The 23,835-nt window shown below is 38.6% G+C and overlaps 1 protein-coding gene across 1 annotated transcript in view; it reads left to right on the top strand.

The window, feature by feature from the left end:
- Positions 1-1,481: 1,481 nt before the first annotated feature.
- Positions 1,482-23,835, top strand: part of SPAST (spastin) — a 41,217-nt gene continuing 18,863 nt past the window's right edge. Inside the window, exons 1-7 of the mRNA XM_017806581.1 lie at positions 1,482-1,984; positions 6,010-6,096; positions 7,333-7,416; positions 12,926-13,021; positions 19,626-19,813; positions 20,805-20,938; positions 21,266-21,359. Of these exons, the coding sequence (XP_017662070.1) occupies positions 1,576-1,984; positions 6,010-6,096; positions 7,333-7,416; positions 12,926-13,021; positions 19,626-19,813; positions 20,805-20,938; positions 21,266-21,359 (1,092 nt within the window). The 5' untranslated portion in view covers positions 1,482-1,575. The remainder of the gene's footprint in view (positions 1,985-6,009; positions 6,097-7,332; positions 7,417-12,925; positions 13,022-19,625; positions 19,814-20,804; positions 20,939-21,265; positions 21,360-23,835) is intronic.

The following is a 23,835-nucleotide window of genomic DNA, read 5'->3' on the forward strand; positions in this document are numbered from 1 at the left end:
TTTTTAAAGGATAGTTAAGCATACTGAAAAAAAAAGATACTGAACTTTGTTCAGTCATGAGTGGACTGGAAAATACTTCAGTAATATTTTCATAACAGTAGTATGTCATCCTTCTTGCCAAGTACAGGAGAAAAATACTTGATGTACATTACTACATTTTCAAATTAGACAGAGACAGGTTCACTGTCTCTGTCTAGTAATGGCTCTAGGTCATGAATAGTTATTTTATATTTTAATAAAATTCTGTGTTTTATACAGTAAGAAAATAAACAGATCACACAGTCATTTAAGAAAATCAATACACACTACCAAGGGAACTAGAAGTAACTATACAAGGCATAAACAAATAAGAAAAAAACAGTAGTTTTATAGTAATTTTGGAAACATAAATAATCATAATAAATAAAACATGGCAGACAGCAGTGATTTCTATTTGGCATGTCCTTTTAATTAACACACAGCACCAACTGCAATTTCTTGGTATAAACTGGGGAAACTTGCTTGTGCACTGAATTACGTGTCTACTGTTTGGGGACTCTCTGGGCTACTGTGTGCAGTTCAGAGGTGTAGGAGAGAGATGATCTGTCATAATTAAGATCAGGAGCTCAGTATTTTATTTGTAGAACAGAGTGCGTGACAAAGCAAAACAACAGGAAAAAAGATCAACCAATGGGCAAGGCAACCAAAAGGGGAGGAAGACTGAAGCACAGAGGAAGGGCCTTGCTACACTGTTGAATATAGCAGTAGGCACAGAACGTGGGAATGCTGTTGTGTGGATGCCTCCCCTTGTTTCCTAGACCAAAGGTACCAAAGCATTTTTAAGGTTTGAAATAACCTAAAGAGTAGAGAGCTGGAGGATCTGTCTCATTAGTGGAGACACAAATAAATAAATATTATAGCAGGGCAAATAATTGACAAACAAGGACAACTGGGTGATCACTTTTTGTAACCAGGGTGGTAATAAAAGAAAAAAAAAAATTTTTTTTTCTTCCCAGGACGATGTATCTATAATGGATACTGAATTACATTAGCTCCCTCTATGTGAGCAGACAGCCTGTCATTTCCATTACAGAGATGCGGAGCAGACAAAGCACGGGAGGACGCTCTCCCGGGGGCAATTCCAGGCGGCGGAAGCACGGACACCGCCAGTGACTGGCTGCCACACGTCCCTCCGTGCGAGGGAATTCCCCGGGCCCTCCTCGTGTGCCTCTAGCAATGACTCCCGGCGGGAGCGACGCCAGAGATCCGCGCTGCATTGTGCCTGCGGGGCGGCTCACGACTGCAGTCAGAATAATTAATCCTATTAAATTATTCATCCTCCGTCCACTCAGTGTGTTTCCATGTGCCGACATCTAACGGCCTCGGCCACGGCTGGAGCAGCCTTGATTCTCTCCAGGCACAGCGCTGAAAAGCCCCGCCCCACTCCCGGCCGGGGCCGCCCGCATCCCTCTCTCCCTCCCTCTTTCCCTCCATCCCTCCCCCTGGGGCGGCCGAAAGGGGCGTTGCCGCCGCCATCGCCATCGCCATGGCCGGTTGTTGTCAGTCCCTGGCAGCGGGTTATGGCGACGGCGGTGAATGAATTCTCCAGGCGGCCGAGGGAAGAAGAAGGGCTCAGCCGGCTCCAGCTCCGCGCCTCCGGCCGCCGGCGCCTTTCCCTCCTCGCCGCCCGGGCCGGCGCCCCCCGTGCCGCCGGCGGGGGCGGCGACGGCAGCGGCGTCCCCGCACAAGCGGAACCTGTACTACTTCTCGTACCCGCTGTTCGCCGCCTTCGCCCTGCTCCGCTTCGTCGCCTTCCAGCTCGGGCTGCTCTTCGCCTGGCTCTGCGAGCGCCTCTCCCGCGGCGCCCTCATGGCCGCCAAGGGCAGCAGGGCCGGGGCCGGCGACGCGCCCGAGCCCGGCGGGGCGCCCGAGACCGTGCGGGCGTGTCACAAGCGGGCCTTCGAGTGCATCTCCATGGCGCTGCGCATCGACGAGGACGAGACAGGTAGGGAGGGAGGGGAGCGCCCGCGGCTTCTCCAGGGTGCGGGGGGTGGGCGGGCAGGGCCTTCGCGTCCTGTGCTGGGGAACCGCTTTCCCCTGAGGACAAACAAAACCCGCTCGTGTGATGGATGCGGCCTGCGGGGGGGTCAGTGCGGGAGGGAGCGGGGAGTGTGCCCTGCCCGCTGCCCGCCCGTGCCCGCATGCGGTGGCGATGCTTTGGCCCCGGCCCGGCCCGTCCCCGCCGCAACCGGCAGGTGCAGGTTGGATCAAAAAGCTGCGGCTCGGGCTCGTTCCCCACGCAGTGCAGGCCCTTGTATTTCGCCCCAATAAAGTTTTTGCTGCGGAGGTCTGGGTGAAGCGGTTAAAGACTGGGCCGACAGACAGGGTACGTGACTAACAAGCCTTGGGTTTCAGCAAGCCCGCCGGACAACAAAAGCACCAAGGACAATAATAAGGGTGCATCCTTTAATACACTGCCTGACAAATGATGCAAGTGCTGAAGCACGTCTTCAGGAAACTTGACCCCCAAAATGCCCATTTGGAGTTGTCTTGACTTTTAAAGAAAGAAATACTTATTTGTATTTTGACAGGTTTTTTGTTTGTTTTTTTTTTTATGTTTTGCTTAAGCTGTTTGACACACTCTTGAAAAACCTAAAAACCTATCACAGTGTGACCAGAGGATCTTAAGGAAGATGTTTAGGGTTTGGGTAAATAAAACACAGGAGTGAGGTACTTGTTTTTATGTTTTGTGTTTCTGTTTCTGTTTGTTTTTTTTTTTGTCTGGAGCATTAAAAAACCAAAAACATTTGCTACTGCATTTGATTTAGCCATTTACTTTAAACACAGCAGCATAGTTCTGTCAGCAGCCAAAAGGCAGGCCTTTAGGGGCATGCTGTGCTGTTTTCTAAAATTCTCTGGAAACATTGGAATACCTTATTCTACACTTTTAAGGTGAGCTTTAGTGAAACTGCTGTCTTAGAGGAGGACATTAAAAATAGAGGAGTAGGCCTTCAATAGAAGCTACATGCTGAGAGCACCATAAAAGCGAGGGATGTGTCTTGCTTTGCGTTGACAATTTGGGAGTGGCAGTGGCAAGCTCTGGGAGAGAAAAAAAACCCTACCATGTGCAGTAAGATTAGTTCAGAACAGATGTACAGTGAGAGAGCACTGAGGGTCATAGGAGCAAAACATGAAAGAAGGTGAGGTAACTTAAAGCTTCAGTGTTGTTGATGATTGCTCTGTGAGGAGTAGCCAAGTCTTATATTATCGGGTACCTGTTCCACTGTTGTGACCTATAACTGTTGGTGGTTTGGAGGTTAAGCCCTTAAATATCAATTTTAATCCCAGACTTGCTCTGTAGATACCTTTAGATTTATCGTATATGAATTAGCTGCACAGGTCATACATCTAATAAGATCATTTTTGCTGCAAATGGGAGCAGTTGCACGGCTGTTACAGCCCTGCAATTGCAGTATACATGTCACTGAGAAAGAACTCACTTTGCTTTAATGCATAGATCTGCTATTTCCTTATCTGTTTTTCCAGGAATATATGTCTATCTTTGATTTTTTTTTTTTTAATGTGTAAATAAGCTTTTTAAAGCTTCCACCAGAAAACCATATGTTAGGCATAGTGTGTGAAATGGTTGGAATTTCTGAATTGTCTAACGTCCTGTTAGTTATGTGGTGTTTTTGTTGTTGTGGAAGCTATGCACACTTCAGTAATTTTGATAGCACTTCTGGTAATTTTTTGTGCTTCTGAATTATTGTGGCAGTTATTCTTGTTTTGATATTTTCACAATCAAGCTTAATACCTGAGAAGGTACATGTGTTGGGTTGACCCCTGCCCTCAGCTAAGCATCCATACAGCTGCTTGTTTCCTCTCCTGACTGGGACAGGGAAGAGCATAGCAGGAGCAAAAGTTAGAAAAAAAAATGAGAAAACTTATTGAGCAATGGCTGCCTTGGAAGACAGCCCCCATCCAGTTATGCACCTACACAAGATTTTATTGATGAGGATTATATTGTCTGATACAGAATATTCCTTAGGCTGGTTTGTGTCAGTTGTCCTGCCAGTGTCCCCTCCCAGCTTCTTGTGCACCTCCAGCCTACTCACTGGGAATCTAGTGTGGGAAAAGGAAAACCTTGAGGTTATGTTGTTCAAGCAATACCCAAACCAATTCTCTGTTATCAACACTGTGTTAGTCACAAATCCAAAACACAGCAGCATTTGGACTGTCTGTAGAAAATTATCTCCATTCCAGCCAGACCCAGTACAGCTGATCAGCGACTTCCAAGAAACGTGACATTTATTGTATTTTTAATGTCAGAATCACTGAAAACTAGTAAAGCGTTCTGTGTGGAGTCGGAGCACAAATTTTGCAAACAGCTTGCTGTGGTATAGTGCTTTTAAAACTTTGTCCATTTATAAGCTGGAAGTGAAATTTTAATGACCTTGGCATGTTTGCAGCAGATACTCAGAATAGCAAAGGAAGTCAGGCAATAGCAGAGGAGGCTGGGATCATGGCAAATTTGATTTCTATTCGCTATAATCAGCATTAGATTTACACTGCTGTCAAAAATGTTTCTATGGGTGATGGGGAGAAGAAGCTTAAAGTAAAAAAAAAGGCTAAAAAGAGGATTGAAGTCACTCAGCTTCAATGATTTGATTTCTCTAGGTTTGTCCTTAACAGTCAGGATATATGAGGTGGTGAAGAAAGGGCAGTAATAAAATGATTCCCAGGGTGTGCAATGTTCGTGACTGTAGGAAGGTGCTCCTGTGCTTTGTGTTGGTAAGAAGAGCAAAGCATGAAATTACCTGCACAGGAAATCTTGCTAAATGTTATTATTATAAGATTTTGCTTCTGGAGAGGAGCAAGAGAAAACTCTGAAGAGGATTCTAGAAATGTATTGAAATATTTTTACAAAATAAATTTGCTAAAAAGTAGGTTTGAGACTGAAGTCATCAAAAGATTTGAGTGTGGAACCAACACAATCACTGGTAACTGGCACTTAGGAATAGTTTTGTGAAATGTAATGTCATCTGAAACTAGAGTAGTGATATCTGAAGGTTTCATTGTAGGCATTTTTGGTTTTTTCTACCACTTGCAGCTGATCAGGTTTAACTTGTAATACAGAATGTGCTATATTCCTCTGTGGAAAGGCATGCTTAGTGTGACATAACTACCTTGCAAAAGTGTGTTTCCGTATGCAGGCAAATATCTTTTAATGCAGAGTATTTATGGAAGGGGAGCAACATGGAGTAGATATTAATAGGTCTTCAGTGGTTTACTTGCTGTTATGGTGTCACGTAGCATAGGTTAGGCATAGCCATGTTCATGGTTATATTTGCTGTAATACCCATTTAGGATGTGGCTGGTACAGAGGCGTACTCTTAATTCTACTTGCATTGTACTTTGTGTTAAAGTTGACACACACCTGCAGTACAGCAGTTTCGTAATAGGATAAACAAAGAAATACCCTTATGGCAAAAGAGCCACTCTATACAAAAGTTGACCAGAGGAGAAGTGTCTCATGTCACTCATGTAGTGTCTTACACTTGTTGCTTTTCTTCTTGAGCTTCTATGCTTCTAGTGTTACTTTGGTATTGATATAATCTATCACTGGATGGTTAAGAAGTACATCTCTGTTTGCTGTTCCACAAACAAAACCTGTTAATTCCACCATTTCTGTTGTGAATGAATTTGTATAGGTGAGGTTTTTTTACCTTGTTTTGTTTGGTTGTTTGGTTGGTTTTTAAGGGGATTTTTCTTTTTAAGGCAGATGAAGAATTATTCTTAAAACAGGCAAAAGTGATTTGAGGCTGGTGTAGTACCTGTTTTTAATAGAAAATCTTACTTGAAACTTAAGTAGATATAAAGTTGACAGTGTCCCTTTAAGAGTTTCTTTAAATCATAGGATTTTGTTAAAATGTCTGTTCCTTCCTCTTACTTGTTTTATGCAGCATTATATGGAACCATTCCTAAGCTTTAATTCATGACAGAAAATAATGGGTTCACTTCCTTTTTAAGCAGGACAAAAGGAACAAGCTGTTGAATGGTATAAGAAAGGAATTGAAGAACTGGAAAAAGGAATAGCTGTCTTAGTAATTGGTCAAGGTAAGCCAGTTTTGAGTTTTGTGGAATAGATTTTGGTTTATGAGTTCTTCAAAGTGAGAAATCAATATTGCTAAATATGGTAGGTGCTAGGAATGGTCTGCTGTATGAATTAATTCATAAGAGTGTTTCTTATTCTTGTTTTAGCCGTAGGTGAACGCTGGTCCATTTCTCTGTTCTATGTCTATAACACATGCAAATTTTGTTCCAAATATTTTCAGACTCTCCAAAATCATAAGCAGTTCATGAAAATCCTAAAGTAAAACACTTGATTTCTTATATAATGGGAATGCTGAAACACTGATTTGATTTGCCAAAGTTGACAGTTCATGTTCTCACTTATGCAGAATTTTATATTCCCTTCAGTATAACTTAAAAACAAACCCCCCGATTTGGAATGGTCTGATATTGTGTTTCTGAGTAGCTTAGGCCAAAGTAGCTGAACATTTCCAACAACAAAAAAAGCCATCTCTATATATGGAACCATTTTAACCTGTAGTGCAGAAGCAGGTATGTACCATAGAGAAACAGATGTAGTGAAGGACTTGCTAAGAATTTGTCCTCAAAATAATACTGTAATTATAATAATAAATCACCTGCCCCAACCCCAAACCTGTAAGTGCTTTTGCAGACTGCTATTTTATTCCTCAGCTATGTTTAGAAGTGTATGGTGACGTTACTTACAGGGCAATACCAGTGGCATTTGATACAACCTGTGTAAATTGCACAGTTTTAAAAAAAACTGACTTGGACAGACAGTATTTCTTAGGAAGTAGTGACATTAATGTCTAATTCTATGTGTTTGGAAATGTAAAGGGACACAGTCAACTGAATTTAAATCTGTTAATTTTGCCAAAGTGAGATCTTTTTAATTGTACTTGCCTCTCAGTCACTTTTCAAGCTTTGTAAAAATCTTTTTTTATTTGACTTCTCTTCAGAGAAATGCAGTGACAAAAAACATATATTAAGTCAGCATGAAATGTTAGACGAGATGCAAAGCAATGTTTGGGTTACCACAGCTCTATGAGCAGTACTGTGAAGCAGATAGAGTCAACTAACTTTAAATTCTTGATTAAACAGGAAGCTTTAGAATTTTTTTCATTAGTTTTGTAACAAAGTTCCTTAGTGGAGGGAATAGATTAGGGGTGGGAGGAAGAGGAGGGAAGACTGGGTATCAGTATTTTAGCACTTAAAGTTTATTTGCCAAATTGTGTTTTAACGTTGATTTTTCTTTGTAAGGTGATCAGTGTGAACGGGCTCGACGTCTCCAGTCTAAAATGATGACAAATTTGGCAATGGCCAAGGATCGCTTGCAGCTTTTAGGTACCAGTTACAATTCATGACTTTGGAAAGTTTGTAATTATTTACACAACTTCATGTAATGCGTTCTACTAAAATATTACTTTGATTTTTAAAGGGAAGGGGTCATTATCTGTGTAGGGTCTCTTTAGTTTTTAGTTTAGAGTAAGTGCTGTTGATGCATTTTAAAAATGGAATTTCAGGTATAAAAGTAACTGGAAAGTCTTTGTCATAGTACGCTTGACTCATAAAGTCAGGAAGTCTTGTTCAACTCTTGTTGAAATTCAGGATTTTTGCATTGGAACTGTAGTAAAACTTGAAATATTGATGATCATGAGTGCCAAGTGTGCCTCCTGTAAGTGTAACTACTTCATCTTATGTTAATTTTACTGTCACTTAACACAACATTTTGCCTTGCTATTTATATATAATAGTAATTCTTTAGCATTGTGTAGACCATAAGGTTGTGAAATGCTAATTCCCTTAATTTTTTTTCTAGTAGTGTTCTATTTTAAGACTAGCAGGTAAGGTGCTTTTCAGAAGCATGGTGTTGTATAGTTTTAACTTTATTAAAATTAGGCACTCTATATCAGCTCTTAATGGACAGAGTAAAACAAGCAGGATTGGAAATTGCATTTTACTGTGCCCGATAAACAGGCACAGATCCCCCCGTCAAGCAACAAACCCACAATTTTGTGCAGTGCATCCTCTAAACTGAAAACTTGGGAAATGCTTTCAGTTCAGTCAGTAAAAGGAAGATAAAGATGATTTTTTTAAATTGCTTTCTATGGGTGAACTAACAAATGTATGTCAGTTTAACTTGCATATCTGCAGCTTTAATCTTGCACTCTGTTGTTTGGTGCTCTACTAAGTCATTTTCCTAGGAGCATATAGAGCAGACAGGAAAGTTTGTGTTCTTTTCTCTGCTTTGTGACTGTAGTCCTAACTGGTGATTGACAGGGAAGTTGTGACAAGCACAAGAAAGTGAGTCTGTTTTGTTTTGAGTTCCTGGTGTCCTTAGAACTTTTTGTAAAAAGTTGAAGGGAAATGGGGTTAAAGAGGCACATGGCTTCTGTGCTCTAATATGGATGTCTGTTGGTGCAACCTTGGTATGTGCAAAAAAGGTATTTTCTACTTCTTAGGGTTAAAGGCTGACTTCTAGAGGTAATATAAACTAGGGGACAATAGATAGAAAGTGATTACATGCTAACAGTCTTTGATAAAATATGGCTTGTTGCAAACGTCCCAGTTGCAAGTGACTAGAATTTCTTTTAAAAAATTTGCAGTTCTTTGAAACTTGAAGTAACAGTGTCTGTATTTTGTGGGTATTGCTTCATCGTTGCTTGTGTTATCACTTGCTGTGATCTGACTGAAAAGAAAAAATGGTAAACATCACAGAAACCCCTAAAGCTGAAGTACGTTGATCCGGACATGTTATCACATGCTATTTGTTTGCTTCATTGAGAGTGCAGATTGACAGGCAGACAGATAGAACAGTGTTTATTCCATAAGTTGACGTAAAATATTCTTTTATTTTTACTTTTATATTATCAGAAGTTTAGTACTTTGTTCTGCCTAGGTTCTTGTTTGGCTTGCACTGAGGATCTGCTTCAAACGATGTACCTGAGAGCAAAATTTGAATAAAAAAGAGTGAGTGAAATCATGTGCCCTTTAGGAAGGAAAAAGTTGTGGCTTGGAGTGATATTCCAATGGATTTAATTCCCTGGGAGTTTGATCACTGCAGATCTATTTGAGTAGTATTTTTATACCATCTAACCAACTTTCAAGTATTTGACAGCATCTCTGTCTTTCTATGTAATTTTACATGGAGTTTTTGGAAATTTAAGGTCATCTAGAGTTGAATTGCTTGTGCAGTTCTAAACATAGCTTTTAGCCTTTTACTTATAGTAACAGATATTTGGAATTTTAAAGTGACATAGAGAACCTTTTGTAGTTGAACTAAACATGAGGCTCTTGAAGCTCTTAAGGTTCATAAAGTGATTTTTCCTATGAATTGAACTCATAAGATCAGAGAGTAAGTGTTTTCCTCTAGCCATGTGGAATTTCTCCATTTCTTGAGGCAAAATAGGCAAGTCCCTTATTGCATTAGCAGACAGGATAAAACAAACTTAAAGTAGACAATAATATGAAATATTTCATCCCACCTGCTAGACAGAGTCTGCTTAACTGAAATGCCATCCAGTCAATCAAGTTACATTGGTAATACATAGAAAGTGAAAATTAAGTTATACTGATTATAACTGCCCATTGGAAGTGCTCAGTGTCTTCATCTTTTTTTGAAGCGTGTTTGTACATCAGCACAAGTTTAAGTTGCAAGACCTCACTGACAGGAGTGTGGTATCTGATCACACCATGTGTCATCACACCACTAGTACCTTTTAATGTTGCAAGAGGGTGGAGCTACTTACCTTGGTTGATGGGTTTTCTATTTTGAGCCCTGTTTTCATTTTGAGTCTAAATTTCTGTATCTTACTCTGTTTGAAGCTGTAATATGACAGTCTGGAAGCTGAAGTTGCTACTGGTGTGTTTCAGAGCACCTCAAGGTGACTTGGTCGCTTTGTCAGTGCACTGACAGTATTGGGTGATGCCAGCTGTCAGGGGACTTCCAAGTTCTACCATTTGCATTGGTGGCAGCCCCCATTTTTGACATGGTTTTGGGTGTGTTAGTTGTGTGCTTACTCAGATGAGTGGCTAAATCTTGCTCTGATGGTCTTCACAGACCTGATCTCTCCTGGATAACTTATCACTCATGTTAGTCATTATATTTGATATATTTAGAATGACAGGAGGATATTTGTTTTCTGCAGTCAGATACACAGAACTCAGCAGTTTGTTGTTCCTAAAGATAGAGAACCACAATGTCCAGTGCAGTACTGTTCTCTTCTAATGCTATTTGTATGTTTTACCTATTTGTGTTCTCTATTTCAGAGAGACTTTCCGAAGCGTGACAGACTTTTGTCACCACAAGTGCCTTTGTGTGTACTATGCACAGCTTCAGTATTTTGATTGAAGGGTGCACATGGCACATAATTCAAATATCTTTCATCAGAATCCTCTTTGGAGGATATTGATACTCCTCAATGCTGCCCTTGTATACATAGGGGCTTCAATGGACACCTTTTGGGGTCCTCCACTGTCTTGGAGGCAATGGTGTTTTTTGCTTCAGGCTTGTGTTATAGGATCACTTTTTTTTTTTTTTATTAGAAATGAGTTACCTTGAACTCAAGGTCTAGTGTTGTCTAACTAAGACAATGGCTGCAGTGCTGTTTATTTGGTAGGTTTGTGTCAGCATTGTATCATCAAGGAGAAATAATGAATGAGATTCTGTAAACTTTTTTTTTTCAATGTCTGGAGGCAGAGGGAGAAAGCTTTTACATGGAAGGTGATGGTGTCCTGTTAATTGCCTGGAATAATATTTAATAGCCTAATTTATCTTTGATATTCTATAGGACCTTACAGCTACACTGTCACTAAAGAAAAATGATATGTTTTTTTTTTGATTTTATATGCAATACCAAAATTACATGTTAATATGTAGTGTGATGAGAAGACAGTGCATGAACTGAAACTGGACAACACTTGGATTACACTTTTTTTTTTTCGTTGGAGTTCTGGAGTTCTTGAATATGTAGAACTAGCTGAGCTGTTGATAATTGTAGGAAAACCTCAGTGTCAAATTGTAGCTTTGAAGCAAATAGCATTTCATGAATTCTTGCCCAGGCCAATTAATGTTGTTACAGTCCCCCACTAGAAAGCTTTTTTTTTTAAAATGCAGATATATTCTCCAAAACATAACTGATTATATAGTATCTTAGAAAGTCTTTTAATACTAACTGTGCTTCATAAGCTTCTGTATGAACTGTCCATTCCGATTGCATGCACCAGGCAGGGAGTAGACCATTCTGCTGTCTCCTTTGGTAGTGCTGCATCCACTAAAATGGTGCACTGTCTTTGCAGTCAGTTGTACTTAAAGGACTTTCCTTACACCTCTACGGAGGAAAGGTTATTAGGGTAACTTCTTGGAAGCTGCAAAGCTTGTGGTTGTTTGTAGGCCATTCTTGTCTGACTAATATTTTTTTTGTTTTACTGTGCCTGACTCTTCAATGCTTTCAATTTAAAACAAAGCTAAACCTTGGTGCACGTGCTAATCTTGAACTTAAGCTTTTTGCATTTGCCTGTGGCTTCTAAGTTTTCACCTAAACCTTATCTTGTTCCATCTGAATATTATTATTAAGCCTCATTATTATGAGGTGTAAATATATTATTCAGGGAAGCAAAACAGTGAATGATCAGGAGCAGGAAGAAGAAAGGAATGAAGCAGAAAAACTGGAGAAAGATCTGTAACAGATAAAGAAGCATAAAGAAGGAAGTGCTCATGCTTCTTGCTTGTATGATCTACAAGCAATGATCTGCAATGGCAATTCTTCCTTCCATCAGGACATTTATTATCTTGAGTGTGCACGTTTTCAGTGGAATTTGTCTGCTTTTGCAGTATATGCTTTTATGTTGCCAGAGGACATTGCTCTTCTGCTTGGCCATCTCTTTTCCTGCAGCTTCTTGGTACTGTTACCTCTTGGGGGTGAGCAGAAAAAAAAAGGGGAAGGGAACAAGAGCTTGGCAGCCTATGCCTTGCATCCTTAAAAACCATGTCTTGATTTTAAAACCAGAGGATTTTTGTGAAATAAAGGTGGGAGAGGCAGTAAAGTGCCCCAAAAATAAGGCCTAGAGGTTTTAAGCTGCAGTGGGAAAAGCAGGAGTGGTAGCTGAGCTGCAGAGTACAAGTAGTCCTTAATTATTTTTTTGTGTTGTTTTCAGCCTTACACCTCTTTTACTTATGGTTTGGCTGTTTTTCATTACTTCTTAGAGTTAATTTTTTTCTCCTTAGTCTTTAACTTTATAAGTGTTGTATTCAGATGTTTCTTTGGTTAATATTCCTAAAGAATACAGTTTGCATGACAGTTTTATTGACATAATTTCTAAGCAGTTATATTTCTAAATAGAGATGCTAAAAGACATAATTGTAATGTATATATGTTGTTTTGCTTGAAGTTTGAGGTTTCTGTAAAATGTTTACTGGCTGTTACTACTTAAGTGAAACATTTAACATGCAAGGAGGTGATGACTCCTTGCAGTTGGTCAAAAGTAACACCTTGGGGAGGACTTTGAGAAATGGGTTATCAACACAAATATTTAGTAAAGTAAATAGATTCAATCATGAACTTGGCTTTGGAGAAGTAACCACAATCAGTAGACATGGAAAGATTGTTGTAATTAACTCAGCCGTAAATGGTGAGTTTTAAAGCTGTTTTCAGTCATGCTCGTACTAACAGAATTTTCTTACAAGTTTGCTAAACATTGTAGAATAGTTAGAAATATTCCTTTTATCTTTAACTATAACAAAGCCAAACTTGACATTTGTGTGTTCAACATACATAAATTTTCTTGGTTCATTTTTGGTTTTTGTTTGTTTATTTTATCCTTTTTCCTCCCTCCCCCTCTGTCTACTATGTAGAGAAGCTGCAGGCAGTTTTGCAAATTTCCAAGCCGCAAATGGAGGTCTATAATGACAGTACTAACCTGGCATGCCGCAATGGACATCTCCAGTCAGGTGGGTTTGGTTTTACCAGCGCCTATTGAGGGGATGTCTCTCAGTTTCTGGTGTATTACAGGGAAAAATAATGCAATGCTGTGTTCTAGTCCCACCAACCTTAAAGAAAAATTGTTTATATTTCTGTTTTTAAAAGCTTTGTATAAAATACATCCCATCCTTTCCATGGCTTTGACAACACTGTTCTATTTTGTAGTATTCAGTTCTCTTACAATGACTGTCTTAGAATTCAAAACTGTTTACTAAAACAACATTTTTGAAAATATTTCTCATGTTATATTTTTCAAGGAATTAATTTAAACCTGTTTTAGGAAGTGTCAGCGTTGGATATGTAGGTTACATATTGTGCCTACATAGATAGTTCTTCCTTTATGGTATTGTGAGAGTGAATGTGCATTTGCGGTAAGCTACTTTAAATTTCAGGGTTTTTTACACTGAGAAAGTGATGCACAGTTAAAACCGGGGGGGACCACAACAGCTCTTGTGTTTTGTCAAAGAACGTTGTTTAAATCCTCTCCCAGGAGACTCAACCAGGTATACTAAAATAGCAGAAGTAAACTTGCTTCTCCATACAGAAAGAGTAAAGCTACTGTGAGGTTTGTGAATTGCCTTCGGTGAGTGTTTTAAGCCAGCAGTAAGCTCTTGTCATAACTGTGATTTCAACTGCTAATTCATACAGTAGACTACAATGAGGTTAAATAAAATAGAGAGCTAACAAGCATCGGAATTCATAAGGCTTGTCTAACTGAGTCAAGAGCAGTATTCAGTTTTTAAAGTAAGAAAACTGAAACTTAGTGTATACCACATGCTTTTCTTCTGTTTGGTTTTTGTTGTTGTCTTTTTTTTTTTTTTTTTTTAGATCTGTTTCTAGTTCTGAAGTCATCTTACTGTTTGGTTTTATTCTTTCCAAGGTATAAGAAGTTAAAGTACTGTGTCATGTTAGGCACCTTTACATTACTGTCTGTGTGGTATTTTTGTTTAACTGCATTTGTGAAAAAAGTGTAGTTAAAATGGCTCTTCAGTGTAAGTTCTTAGGTACACGGACGTTGACAACTCTCTACCTTAAATGATCCAGAACAACTCTTGTCTTTTTAGCAGGCTGGCTAGAGACTGAATGAACAAGTACATACATAGACACACAAAAGTTGATAACATATTCTATTTAATATGAACAGCTTTTTCTTTAAACTCTTTTTGTAATATTTTATTGTACTTTTGTCGCAATGTGTCTCAGAATTGGATACTGCAGGAGAAGGTTAGACTGAACTTTCACTCTTAAAACTGTTATTTTACTTAATATGTTAGTAACAAAGCATAGAATATTCATAGGCATCTACTGGAAATGAAGAAATATTTTGCCAGTTCTTTGGCAGGCAGTTGTATTCACAGAAGTTACTGTAGCAGAAGGTGGTCACTGTTGGTAAACTTGTGGAAAGTGATATGAGTCAATTTACTCACTTGGAGTCATACTCCAGATGAGTTAGAGAAGACGAACCACTTTTGCAAAACTGTGAAGGAAACGGTAGTGAAATGACTGCAAAGAGCCATGGCCTTCTGGGAATGCATTTTTCTGAGAGTCTTCTCACTTTCTGAAAAGGAGTGTGGGCTAGCAGAGGTCATGTACCAAACTCCATGGGATCTGAGGAGGGACAGAAGGGCTCAAGAGCAGGTCATAAAAAAAAAAATTAGGTACCAGACGTCTACTGATTACTGACTTCAAGAAGCTTGTTCCATTTCCATTTGCCAAAGGTAGACTTTAGATTTATAACTTGTGGAAGTCAGATCATTACCTAAAGTACTGAACTTTTCACGCAGCTGTGGGTCCCTGACAGTACCATGAAAGTCCGCCTATTAACAGTTGTCTGAATTTCTTAATTGGCTGGTGCCTGTGCTGTTGTGCTTGCTTTTTGTGTCTCTTTGGGGTGTGGGAGGAGGGAACCTTGCTTGTAAGAACGTGCTGGTACTACACTTTTTTCTTAAAAGTAATATATTGATTGTGCTTCAATGTGCTAATCATCTTGCTGTTGTTCTTCCTTTATACATGGAAAATGGTATTTTCACACAGGTAGCTTCAATAATTCAAAACCACAAACTAGATGACAAATTCTTAGGAAGCTGTACAAAATCAGTTTGCAGGCTACTTCAGATAAGAGAACTACTGTTATTGAGAAAGTTAGAGGTACTTCAGAGGTACTGAGCAGCAGGGCACTGGCATAGACTTAGTTTTCTGTCTACATAAAGTATTACCTGTGCTGTTGCCTAAAAACATGAGCTTTTTAAAAGTCCAGGATTTTATGAAGTGTGAAACATGGTCATTCTTAGTTTTAACATCAAAAAAATGCCTTTTTGCCTGTTCTTTGGTCTAAAATTGCTTTGCTTTCTTTCATTTGCCTTTACAGGCCAAAGTCTTTACAGATGTTGATTTTAAATGGGCTTGGAAAGGAGATTGTGCCAGTCTTGCCAAAGGCAGAGTTTGAGTTTTATGGACTCATTTACTGGGCATACAGTACTGATAGTATTACAGTAATCCCAGTGTACCATTTTACATTTAACATGTAAATCTCAGCAGGATGTATGATCAGAGAATGCATTAAGTTTCTCTTATGTACTACAACATGAACACTGTGCAGCTAGCTAGTATTTTACCTCAGTTTTCACATGAAGGATTTGCTGGCTAGTCTTTAATAGTAGACATATATTGGCAATGTTTGTCCAAGTGCAAAAATTCTACTAATACTGAATTTTTAAGGAGTTTCCCAAGTAGAAGAAAAAGTAGCAATAAAGTCATTTTTAGTACTATAATTTGGCAACAGCAGATCTGACTGGTGAGACTCTGTCAGTTCAAAAAGAAGAATAGCTGTCTTTCTGACCTGGGCAGCTGTACTACCATTTAAAATATGGAACATGTCCTTCTTAGTTGCTGAAGCTTTCTGTTAGGTAGCTTTTATTACTTGACTCTACCTATTTGAAAAATCTGAATAGAATATTTGAAAGAATTGCTGTTTTGAGGGCTATTGTGAATGCTGATCCTGATGATCAGTCTTGCAATTGCTGCAAGTTTAAAGCAGTTAAAGATTTATTTTTTTTTTAATAATTACTTACATAAAGTTACAGACAATTCTAGACTGGGGAAGTTTTTTTTCCCAGTGTGGGGTCCACAGACCATGTACAATAACTCCTCTTAGTCACTTTACATTGGTTATCAATAGGCACATGTAAAGAATTTGTGAGGAATATTTGCTGATGATATTTAAGGTGTCACAACTAAAGGCTGGAAATTGTTCTGCAATACTGGAATTGCTGTTGCTAATTTTAATTAAAACTTTCTCTTGGATGCTTAAAAAGTTATAGACTAGTAGAAACTTCTTTATTAAGATGTGCTTTAATCTAGTTTAAATGCACAAAAGAAAATATAATTGGTTCACTTTTTAGAAATATAAAGCATGTTGTTATATTTTTTAAATAAATGAGTTACAGCTGCATGTTTTTCAGATTGGTTTTGTGTTTCCAGGCACTTAGTATAATCAAACTTCTTTTAAAATTGTTCAAACATATCCATACTTTATTTTATCTTTAAAAACAGTTTAATATAATAAATATATTATGTAATTTTAACATTTCTCTTTGGAAGGGAGTCTGAAACTGGCACCTATGTCTGCAGCTTAACAAAATTTGACCAATAGAAAACCCCAGACAAAATTTTGTTACTTGCTTGTTTGTAATTTGTTTGTGTTGTGTATATATTTGGATGGCAGATTAAAATCGCAGGGATGCTTTCAGGACCAGACAGCTATTATGTCTGTGTAATCCAGTGGTGTTAACTTGGAGCTTTAAAGTAAATTCTGTCCAGAATTAGAGAGTAACATCAAACTGATCAAGCCCCTATTACTATCCTGTAAGTATATATGAAATAGACAATTGAACTGCTGAGTGTTTCAAATACTCTTGAAAAAATACCATGGTGTCTCTTTGCCATTAGAACTTACTTCAGGCACTTCATTATTGTTTTAAACAAAACAGTGAAACTTTTGGCAAAAGGCTGCTGGAGATATTGTGAAGGTTTTCAGGTCACTTGCTCTGTATTTTCAGTCTTTCAGTAGGCGACAAATACAAATGGGTAAGGAATGTGTTTTGGGGCTTTTGCATTTGTTACAGCAAAATATATATCTTGCATAATGAAACAGTGAGAGCTATCTGACAAGTGACGTGCACTTAAACACTTCACACTTTAGAAACAGGGAAACTTTAGATAAACAGTAATTCTGAAAAATTTGATCACATTTTTATTTGCTGGTTCAATGACAATTTGTATATAAAATGAAGTTTCCCTCTGGAGTTGATACTGAACAAACAATTATGTTCAAGAGCTGTTCATCAGCGCTTCTTTGTGTGCTACCCATCAGGACTGACCACAAAACATATGTAAACTTAGTAGTCTTCAGTCCTGGAGGTACAGCTACAGGAAATCATAATTTGTGTTTAAACCTTTCTCTTTTCCCCTCTTTCTCCCCTTGTATTTCCTGCTTCCTGAAATACTCTTTACGTGTGCAGTTTTATGATCCTCAAAATTGCAGTGTCTGTGTATTATTCTGAATAGGAGGGCGTAGTTCTGGGAAAGTGTGATAACTGAGCAACTTGTTAGGGTGAAGGAGATGGAGAAAAACTACTTCAGCTTTTTGAAGCCTTCCCATGTTGTCTTTAAGCCAGCTGTGCAAATGAGGTTGAGGAAAAAAAGAAAAAAACACAACAAAACTGAGTGCCACCTTTTGATTAAATTGGGCCAGTCGAAGTTTTGAGTAGCTAGATGTTTTAATAGATTCGTATGCTGCTTTTTGAACTTTAAAGTTACTGAGTATGACTAAAGAGTTTTTGACTTGGAAATTCCTGTGTAGGAATGACTAAGTAAATTTAACCAGCTCTGGAGCTGTGTGTGATTTAATCAGTAGCCAGTTTTGGTGGTTTTTCTTGTTTTGGGTGGTTTTTTGTTTTCTTTTTTCAAGAAATATCTTGCAGGTAAATATACTTAATTCTATGCTTCAAGTTCCCTCGTTTTTTGCATATTGATATATCTGCATTGTTTATGATGACCCCTGTAGAATTTCTTTAACTCTAAAAAGGAGTAGATTTGTGATGGAACAAAGGCTTTAGAAACCTTTTAGCCAGGTAGTTAAGGATACCTGCAGGCTGTGTAGAGATTTGCTCCTGGTAGTATGTTTAAAGAGGCTGAGAACATGGTAGTAATTAATTGATCCTTCCATGATACTGTTTCACTAAAGTATTCTATGAATTTTTTAAGCACAACATTAAAAATTACAACCCTTTTTACTTAAAGCATTTTTCACTGAATTGCAATGTTATGTTAAAAATACTTCAGTCATTAATTTCCTTAAAAATCAGAGGTTTTTGGCCTATTCCTTAAAAGAGATCAAATTGAGTTGCAGATTTCTAAAAACTTTGTGAAGAAACTTGTAGCTGAAATCCATCTTGAGCTTCCTTACCTCTGAAACCATATTTCTCTTATCTAATCAAAAGGCTCCTTAGTCCTTTAAAAAGGATATAAAATAAGACAGTATTTACAGTTTTCATTGCAGACAACAGTACTGTACTAGACAGTTTCCAGTAGTGTATTCCCACTACAAAAAGTCTCCCATCTAATGCTGTTCTCTAATCATTAACCAGCCTGACCAACCTGCCTGCTTGCTGTAGCATGTTCTAATCTTAGTCTCTGATTTGATGTTTTACACTTGCTGTTTCTGTGCTAAAAAACTTCTTTTTATCTTGTATCCCATATGGAGAATGTAGAAAAAAAGTGCTATTTTGTTTAGACCAAAATGGCCTCTTGTAATGTGATGGCTTGGGGCCAATATTTTGAGTTTTTCTCTGTCACCTGAATTGAGACTTCACTGCTTCATCCTTGAGGTGAATTAGTAGTGTGAATGGAATGTTTGGTGGTGTTTAAATCAATGGTATAATATATTTTAAGACTTAATTTTAAATGTAGGAAGGTAAGCTGCTTCAGAGCTGTCCATTTAGAATTTACTTACCCCTCGAGTGAAAGAAAGTTGTAAGAAAAAACACCTGACAGTTGCTTGCAGGTATAACTATTTCAGTATTCCCAATTTAAAATGCCTTGGTGACGCCTCTGTATGGAAAGTCTGGATAGTGTTAGCTGGAATCCAAAGTAAGAAGCCTGCTAACACCACTTAAGGAATGAATGCTCTGAATCTAAATGCTTGAAATTTGGGGATGATTATAATGATGATTTTAGGAGTTCTTTGGAAAGAAGGCGGCAGAACACAAGCCAGAAGACTTTGCGTTGTAAGGGATAGATGGTGTTCATCTCTTGATAAAAGGACTCAGTTATCTCTGGCTTTTCTAAGATGGCTAACTAGTGTTCATTTTGAGAGCTCCTAAAATTTCAAATCTTAACTTTAGGTGAAAGCAACAGTTAATATCCCCCTAAAAGTACTAAATCTCTTTAGAAATGTGCGTTATTCTTCTATAAAACTGTATTACATGTTTCAATAATTCTGTCTTCAAGTTAGAGTTGATGGTAAAAATATGACTGCAGCAAATGTTCTTATTACACTGGTTTTCTTTATAGAAAGTGGAGCAGTTCCAAAAAAGAAGGATCCCTTAACACACACAAGTAATTCGCTTCCTCGTTCAAAAACTGTTGCAAAAACCGGATCCACAGGCCTTTCAGGTCACCATAGAACGCCCAGCTACAGTGGGATATCATCATCATCTGTGTCTAGACCAGCACCCAATTCTGCACCTTCAACTCACAAGGTATGGTAAGGATAAACACAGGAGTATACTACTGAAAAATGAATGTAAGTTCCAGAACGAACAGTGGATTTAATGCTTTTATTGCAGTGTCGTAGCAGCAGAAAGTTTTGAAAAAAACCTGAAACCCCTACATTTTTTGGCCAAGCCTCTTGAGCTAGGCTGCAGAGTGGATTTCAGAAATTGGGGGACATCGAGTGGGTGCACGGGCAAATGGATTTTAAATTTAATCACAGTAATAAATAATACTTGTTTTTAAAATTGCATGGGAAACAGAGTGAAGGCTATCTAGGGGGAAAATAAATAGCAGTATGTAAAGATATTGGGGAAAAAACATCTTATTCCAGAACTACAGATTTTTCCCTTTATGAGTTCCTACTCTTCTAAAGCATTCATGCATGCACAGGTTGTATTGAAAAGCAAGTTATGGTTAGGTTGTGTCTGAAACAGAAAAATATGTCCTATCCTAAGAATACAGAAAAATACAGCGTTTTGGTTGACCCATCTTTTTCCCTTCCATCCTTATCACCCTCCCACCCCCATTCCTCCTACAGTAAAGTAAAATAAAGAGCAGAATGGACTGAACATAAAAGTGGTTAAAATGTTATTACTACTACAATATGAAAGCTTTTAAGTGACTTGTTATTAAAATATGACAGCAGTAGAAATTCTTGCTCATAGTATGGAGGATCTCAAGTGGTTTGTAATGCTTATTTCTAGAATATGCTGAGGGACAATACTGTAGTTAAATATAATGAATTATAAAACAAAAAAAACCCAAACCAAAGACTCCTCACCACTGCAGCCTAAGGTGTTCTACCCATGGCTGAATGTGATAATATGATTTGTAGCAAAATACAGCATCAGAATATCTGGTATTTGTTAATGTATTATGTTCTACTGGAGCAAAAGAAATGTAGAAGTTTTGTTAACACTGTGCTTTTAAAGTATTGATCTGTTTTTTTTGTTTGGTTTTTTCCTTCCCCCTCTCCAGGCTGCCCCTAAAAACAGCAGAACAAATAAGCCTTCTACTCCTACCCCTGCTCCTCGAAAAAAGAAAGACATGAAGATATTTAGAAATGTGGACAGTAATCTTGCTAATCTTATCCTAAATGAAGTTGTTGATAGGTAAGTCTGAAGAAAATTAGGCTTTTCAATGCAGAAAATCAGTTTTTCATTCAGTACAGTCTTGGTCCACTTGGAATGAAATTAGTGCCTCTAGTTTGTCGAGAGGTTTTGGGAGGATTGTTTTGGGTATATTTTTTTTGTTGTTACTTTGGCAAAAGGATGAACATTCAATTCAGAAATACTTCTCTTTTTAAATGCTTAGCAATGTAAGTTGTAGGTTTTCTTAGAAGAGTTCTGTATAAATAGTCAAGCGCATTAAATTAGTCAGCTGCAGCTGAAAAAGAGTATCTCATTGTTAGACTAATTAGTATTCCATTTCTTTGTTAGTGGGCCAGCTGTCAAATTTGATGATATCGCAGGGCAGGAATTGGCTAAACAAGCTTTGCAAGAAATTGTTATCCTTCCTTCTCTTAGACCTGAGGTAAGCAACTGGGTGTTGTTATCAATTTGTGACAGGATGAAAGAAATGTATTGTGCTTCACACATGAACTGGTGATTCTAATCCTACTGATCATGATTGCTATCAGTAGCTGTGTGGTAATAGCCATCTTGGAAAAGGAGAATGTAGGATTGATGTGTTAAAATACTATCATAAAATTCCTTGTCTTCTGGTTAGTCAATATTGGAGAAAGGGATTGAGGCAAGAGCTTAAAAAGAAAACAAAACTCCAAGCCAAAACCAAACCAGCAAACCACAACCCCCTAGAAAAACCCAACAAAACCGCACAAAAGAAACAAACAACAAGAACAAACAGAGAAAAATCCTCACAGTTTGTGAGGCTGAGTGTTCCAGATAGCTATAACTCTGTGTCCAACCCTATATGGCCATGTAAAGGACAAAGACCCGAATAGGAAGACTGAAACAGATGAGATTTGTATAAGCAAATTAGGTCATGGCACTATCTGATTGGAAAAATGTTATATTGTTACTGTGGTCATCCTCTCTGTGAGCATGTTGGTTAGATACTCTGAATAGTTTATTCTAGCAGGAGAGGATGCAAGGAAGTGTAGTGAACAAGCAAGCAGGCTGAAGTACATAACATTTGAGGGCAGATTTCCTCTTTATTTGGCAGTGTGGAAACTGGTCATTTAGGCTTTTACTGATCATAGGTGGTACCTCAACTACTGTTACTGCCTAGATTCAGGCCTGGTCTATATACTACTGGAGTTTTCTAAGTTACTTAAAAAAAATCAAATTGGTCATTTTCTAGAGCAGGGCTTGCTAAAAGTGGCATGACTTTTGCAGAAATTGTGTGTGGTCATTTTCTGTGGTGCTCTGGTGAGGCCCCACCTGCAGTACTGTGTCCAGCTCTGGGGTCCCCAGCAGAGAAAGGATATTGGCCTGTTGGAGTGAGTCCAGAGGAGGAGCACCAAGATGATCAGAGGGATGGAGCACCTCTCCTATGAGGAAAGGCTGAGAGAATAGGGATTATTAAGCTCGGAGAGAGGGGGCTCTAGGGTGACCTTATTACAGCATTTCAGTACCTGAAGGAGACCTACAAGAAAACTGGAGGGGAGCTGTTTAAAAGGTCAGGTAGTGACAGGACAAGGGGGAAAGGCTTCAAGCTAAGAGTAGGCTTAGATTTGGATATTAACAAGAAATTTTTCACTGTGGGGGTGATGAGGTGCTGGAACATGTTGCACAGAGAAATTGTGGATGCTCTGTCCCTGGAAGCGTTCAAGCCAGGTTGGAAGGGGCAGCCTGGTCTATTGAGAGGTGTCTGCCCATGGCAGGAGAGTTGGAAGTAGATGGTCTTTAGGTCCCTTCCAACCCAAACCACTCTATGAGTCTGTGATTATTGAAGCAAAATTGCTGTTTGTACTTTTTGTTTGCTTCTGGGTCTCATTTGTCACATTGACAGGTGACTGGAGTTGCTCTGGTTTTCCTCTTTCCCTTAATGCAGCTTCTGGTTTTGAAGCATCACAGGAAAGAAACCCTAAACCTGACATAGCATCACAGAAATATTAAGCTTAAGGAAAACTTTGGCAATAAATCTGCATGCTCTGATGTTGTTATGCAGAAGGAAAATGTCATTGTACCATCTCTGTTATTAAAGTGCTATAGTATGTTAAGTTTGTTATTTGGTAACACTGATAAATGAGCTGGGTGGGTAGGACTTTGAGATGTGAGGCTGGGAGTAGTTATGGCTCTTTTCCAGTAACAGGTGGTATTTTCAGTAAGGTGGTCTTCGTATTACTATAGCTGGCCTGACCTTGGTGTAGGTTGAGATGTAATAGGGGCAGAGAATCCTGTGAGAGGTTGGTTTTATTCCTTGTAAATGAACATAGTAGATGTAGCAAGTATAGGGGGATATTTAGTAAATTAACCCTAGTTAAGTTTTAACTTTAATGAGTTTTGAACTCAAATTCATGTTTAACAAGCCAATTAATGGTATTTTTGTAGGAGAGCAAGAATTGAGGTGCATAAACAGAAAATACAGGGTGCAGTCATTTCAGCAGTAAGATGCTAGTGGAATGGTAGCAATTAGTTCAGACCATGATTAGTCGGTTAACAAAACCTGAAAAGCTTAATGTGTCTTGGTGATAAATGGCTGTTGCAGCTGAACTGTGTAGGTGATGATCAAGGTGAGGAAGTTACAGATTTGGTCTGGGCTACGTGAACTTCCAAAGAATGATTTCAAACAAAAGGAATCAGACAGAAAATGCACACGGTGGTATGCAGCGTGGAAAGCAGAAACACTGGAGCGTTCACTTAGTGAATAGCCGGGTAACCACTTTTAGTGATCAGAGTCAAGCACAAACAAAATGCTGTGGATGATGAAATAACAGAGAAAATGCATGTTAGTCATGGTAGAAATACAACGCTGGTAATGGAGCTATTTGTTTTTGTGGATATTGTGGAAAGAAATGCCTCCTCACAGAGCTATTTAGACATGG

Source organism: Lepidothrix coronata, unplaced genomic scaffold (assembly GCF_001604755.1).
Source record: "Lepidothrix coronata isolate B3197 unplaced genomic scaffold, Lepidothrix_coronata-1.0 Scaffold16, whole genome shotgun sequence".
NCBI lineage: Eukaryota > Metazoa > Chordata > Aves > Passeriformes > Pipridae > Lepidothrix > Lepidothrix coronata.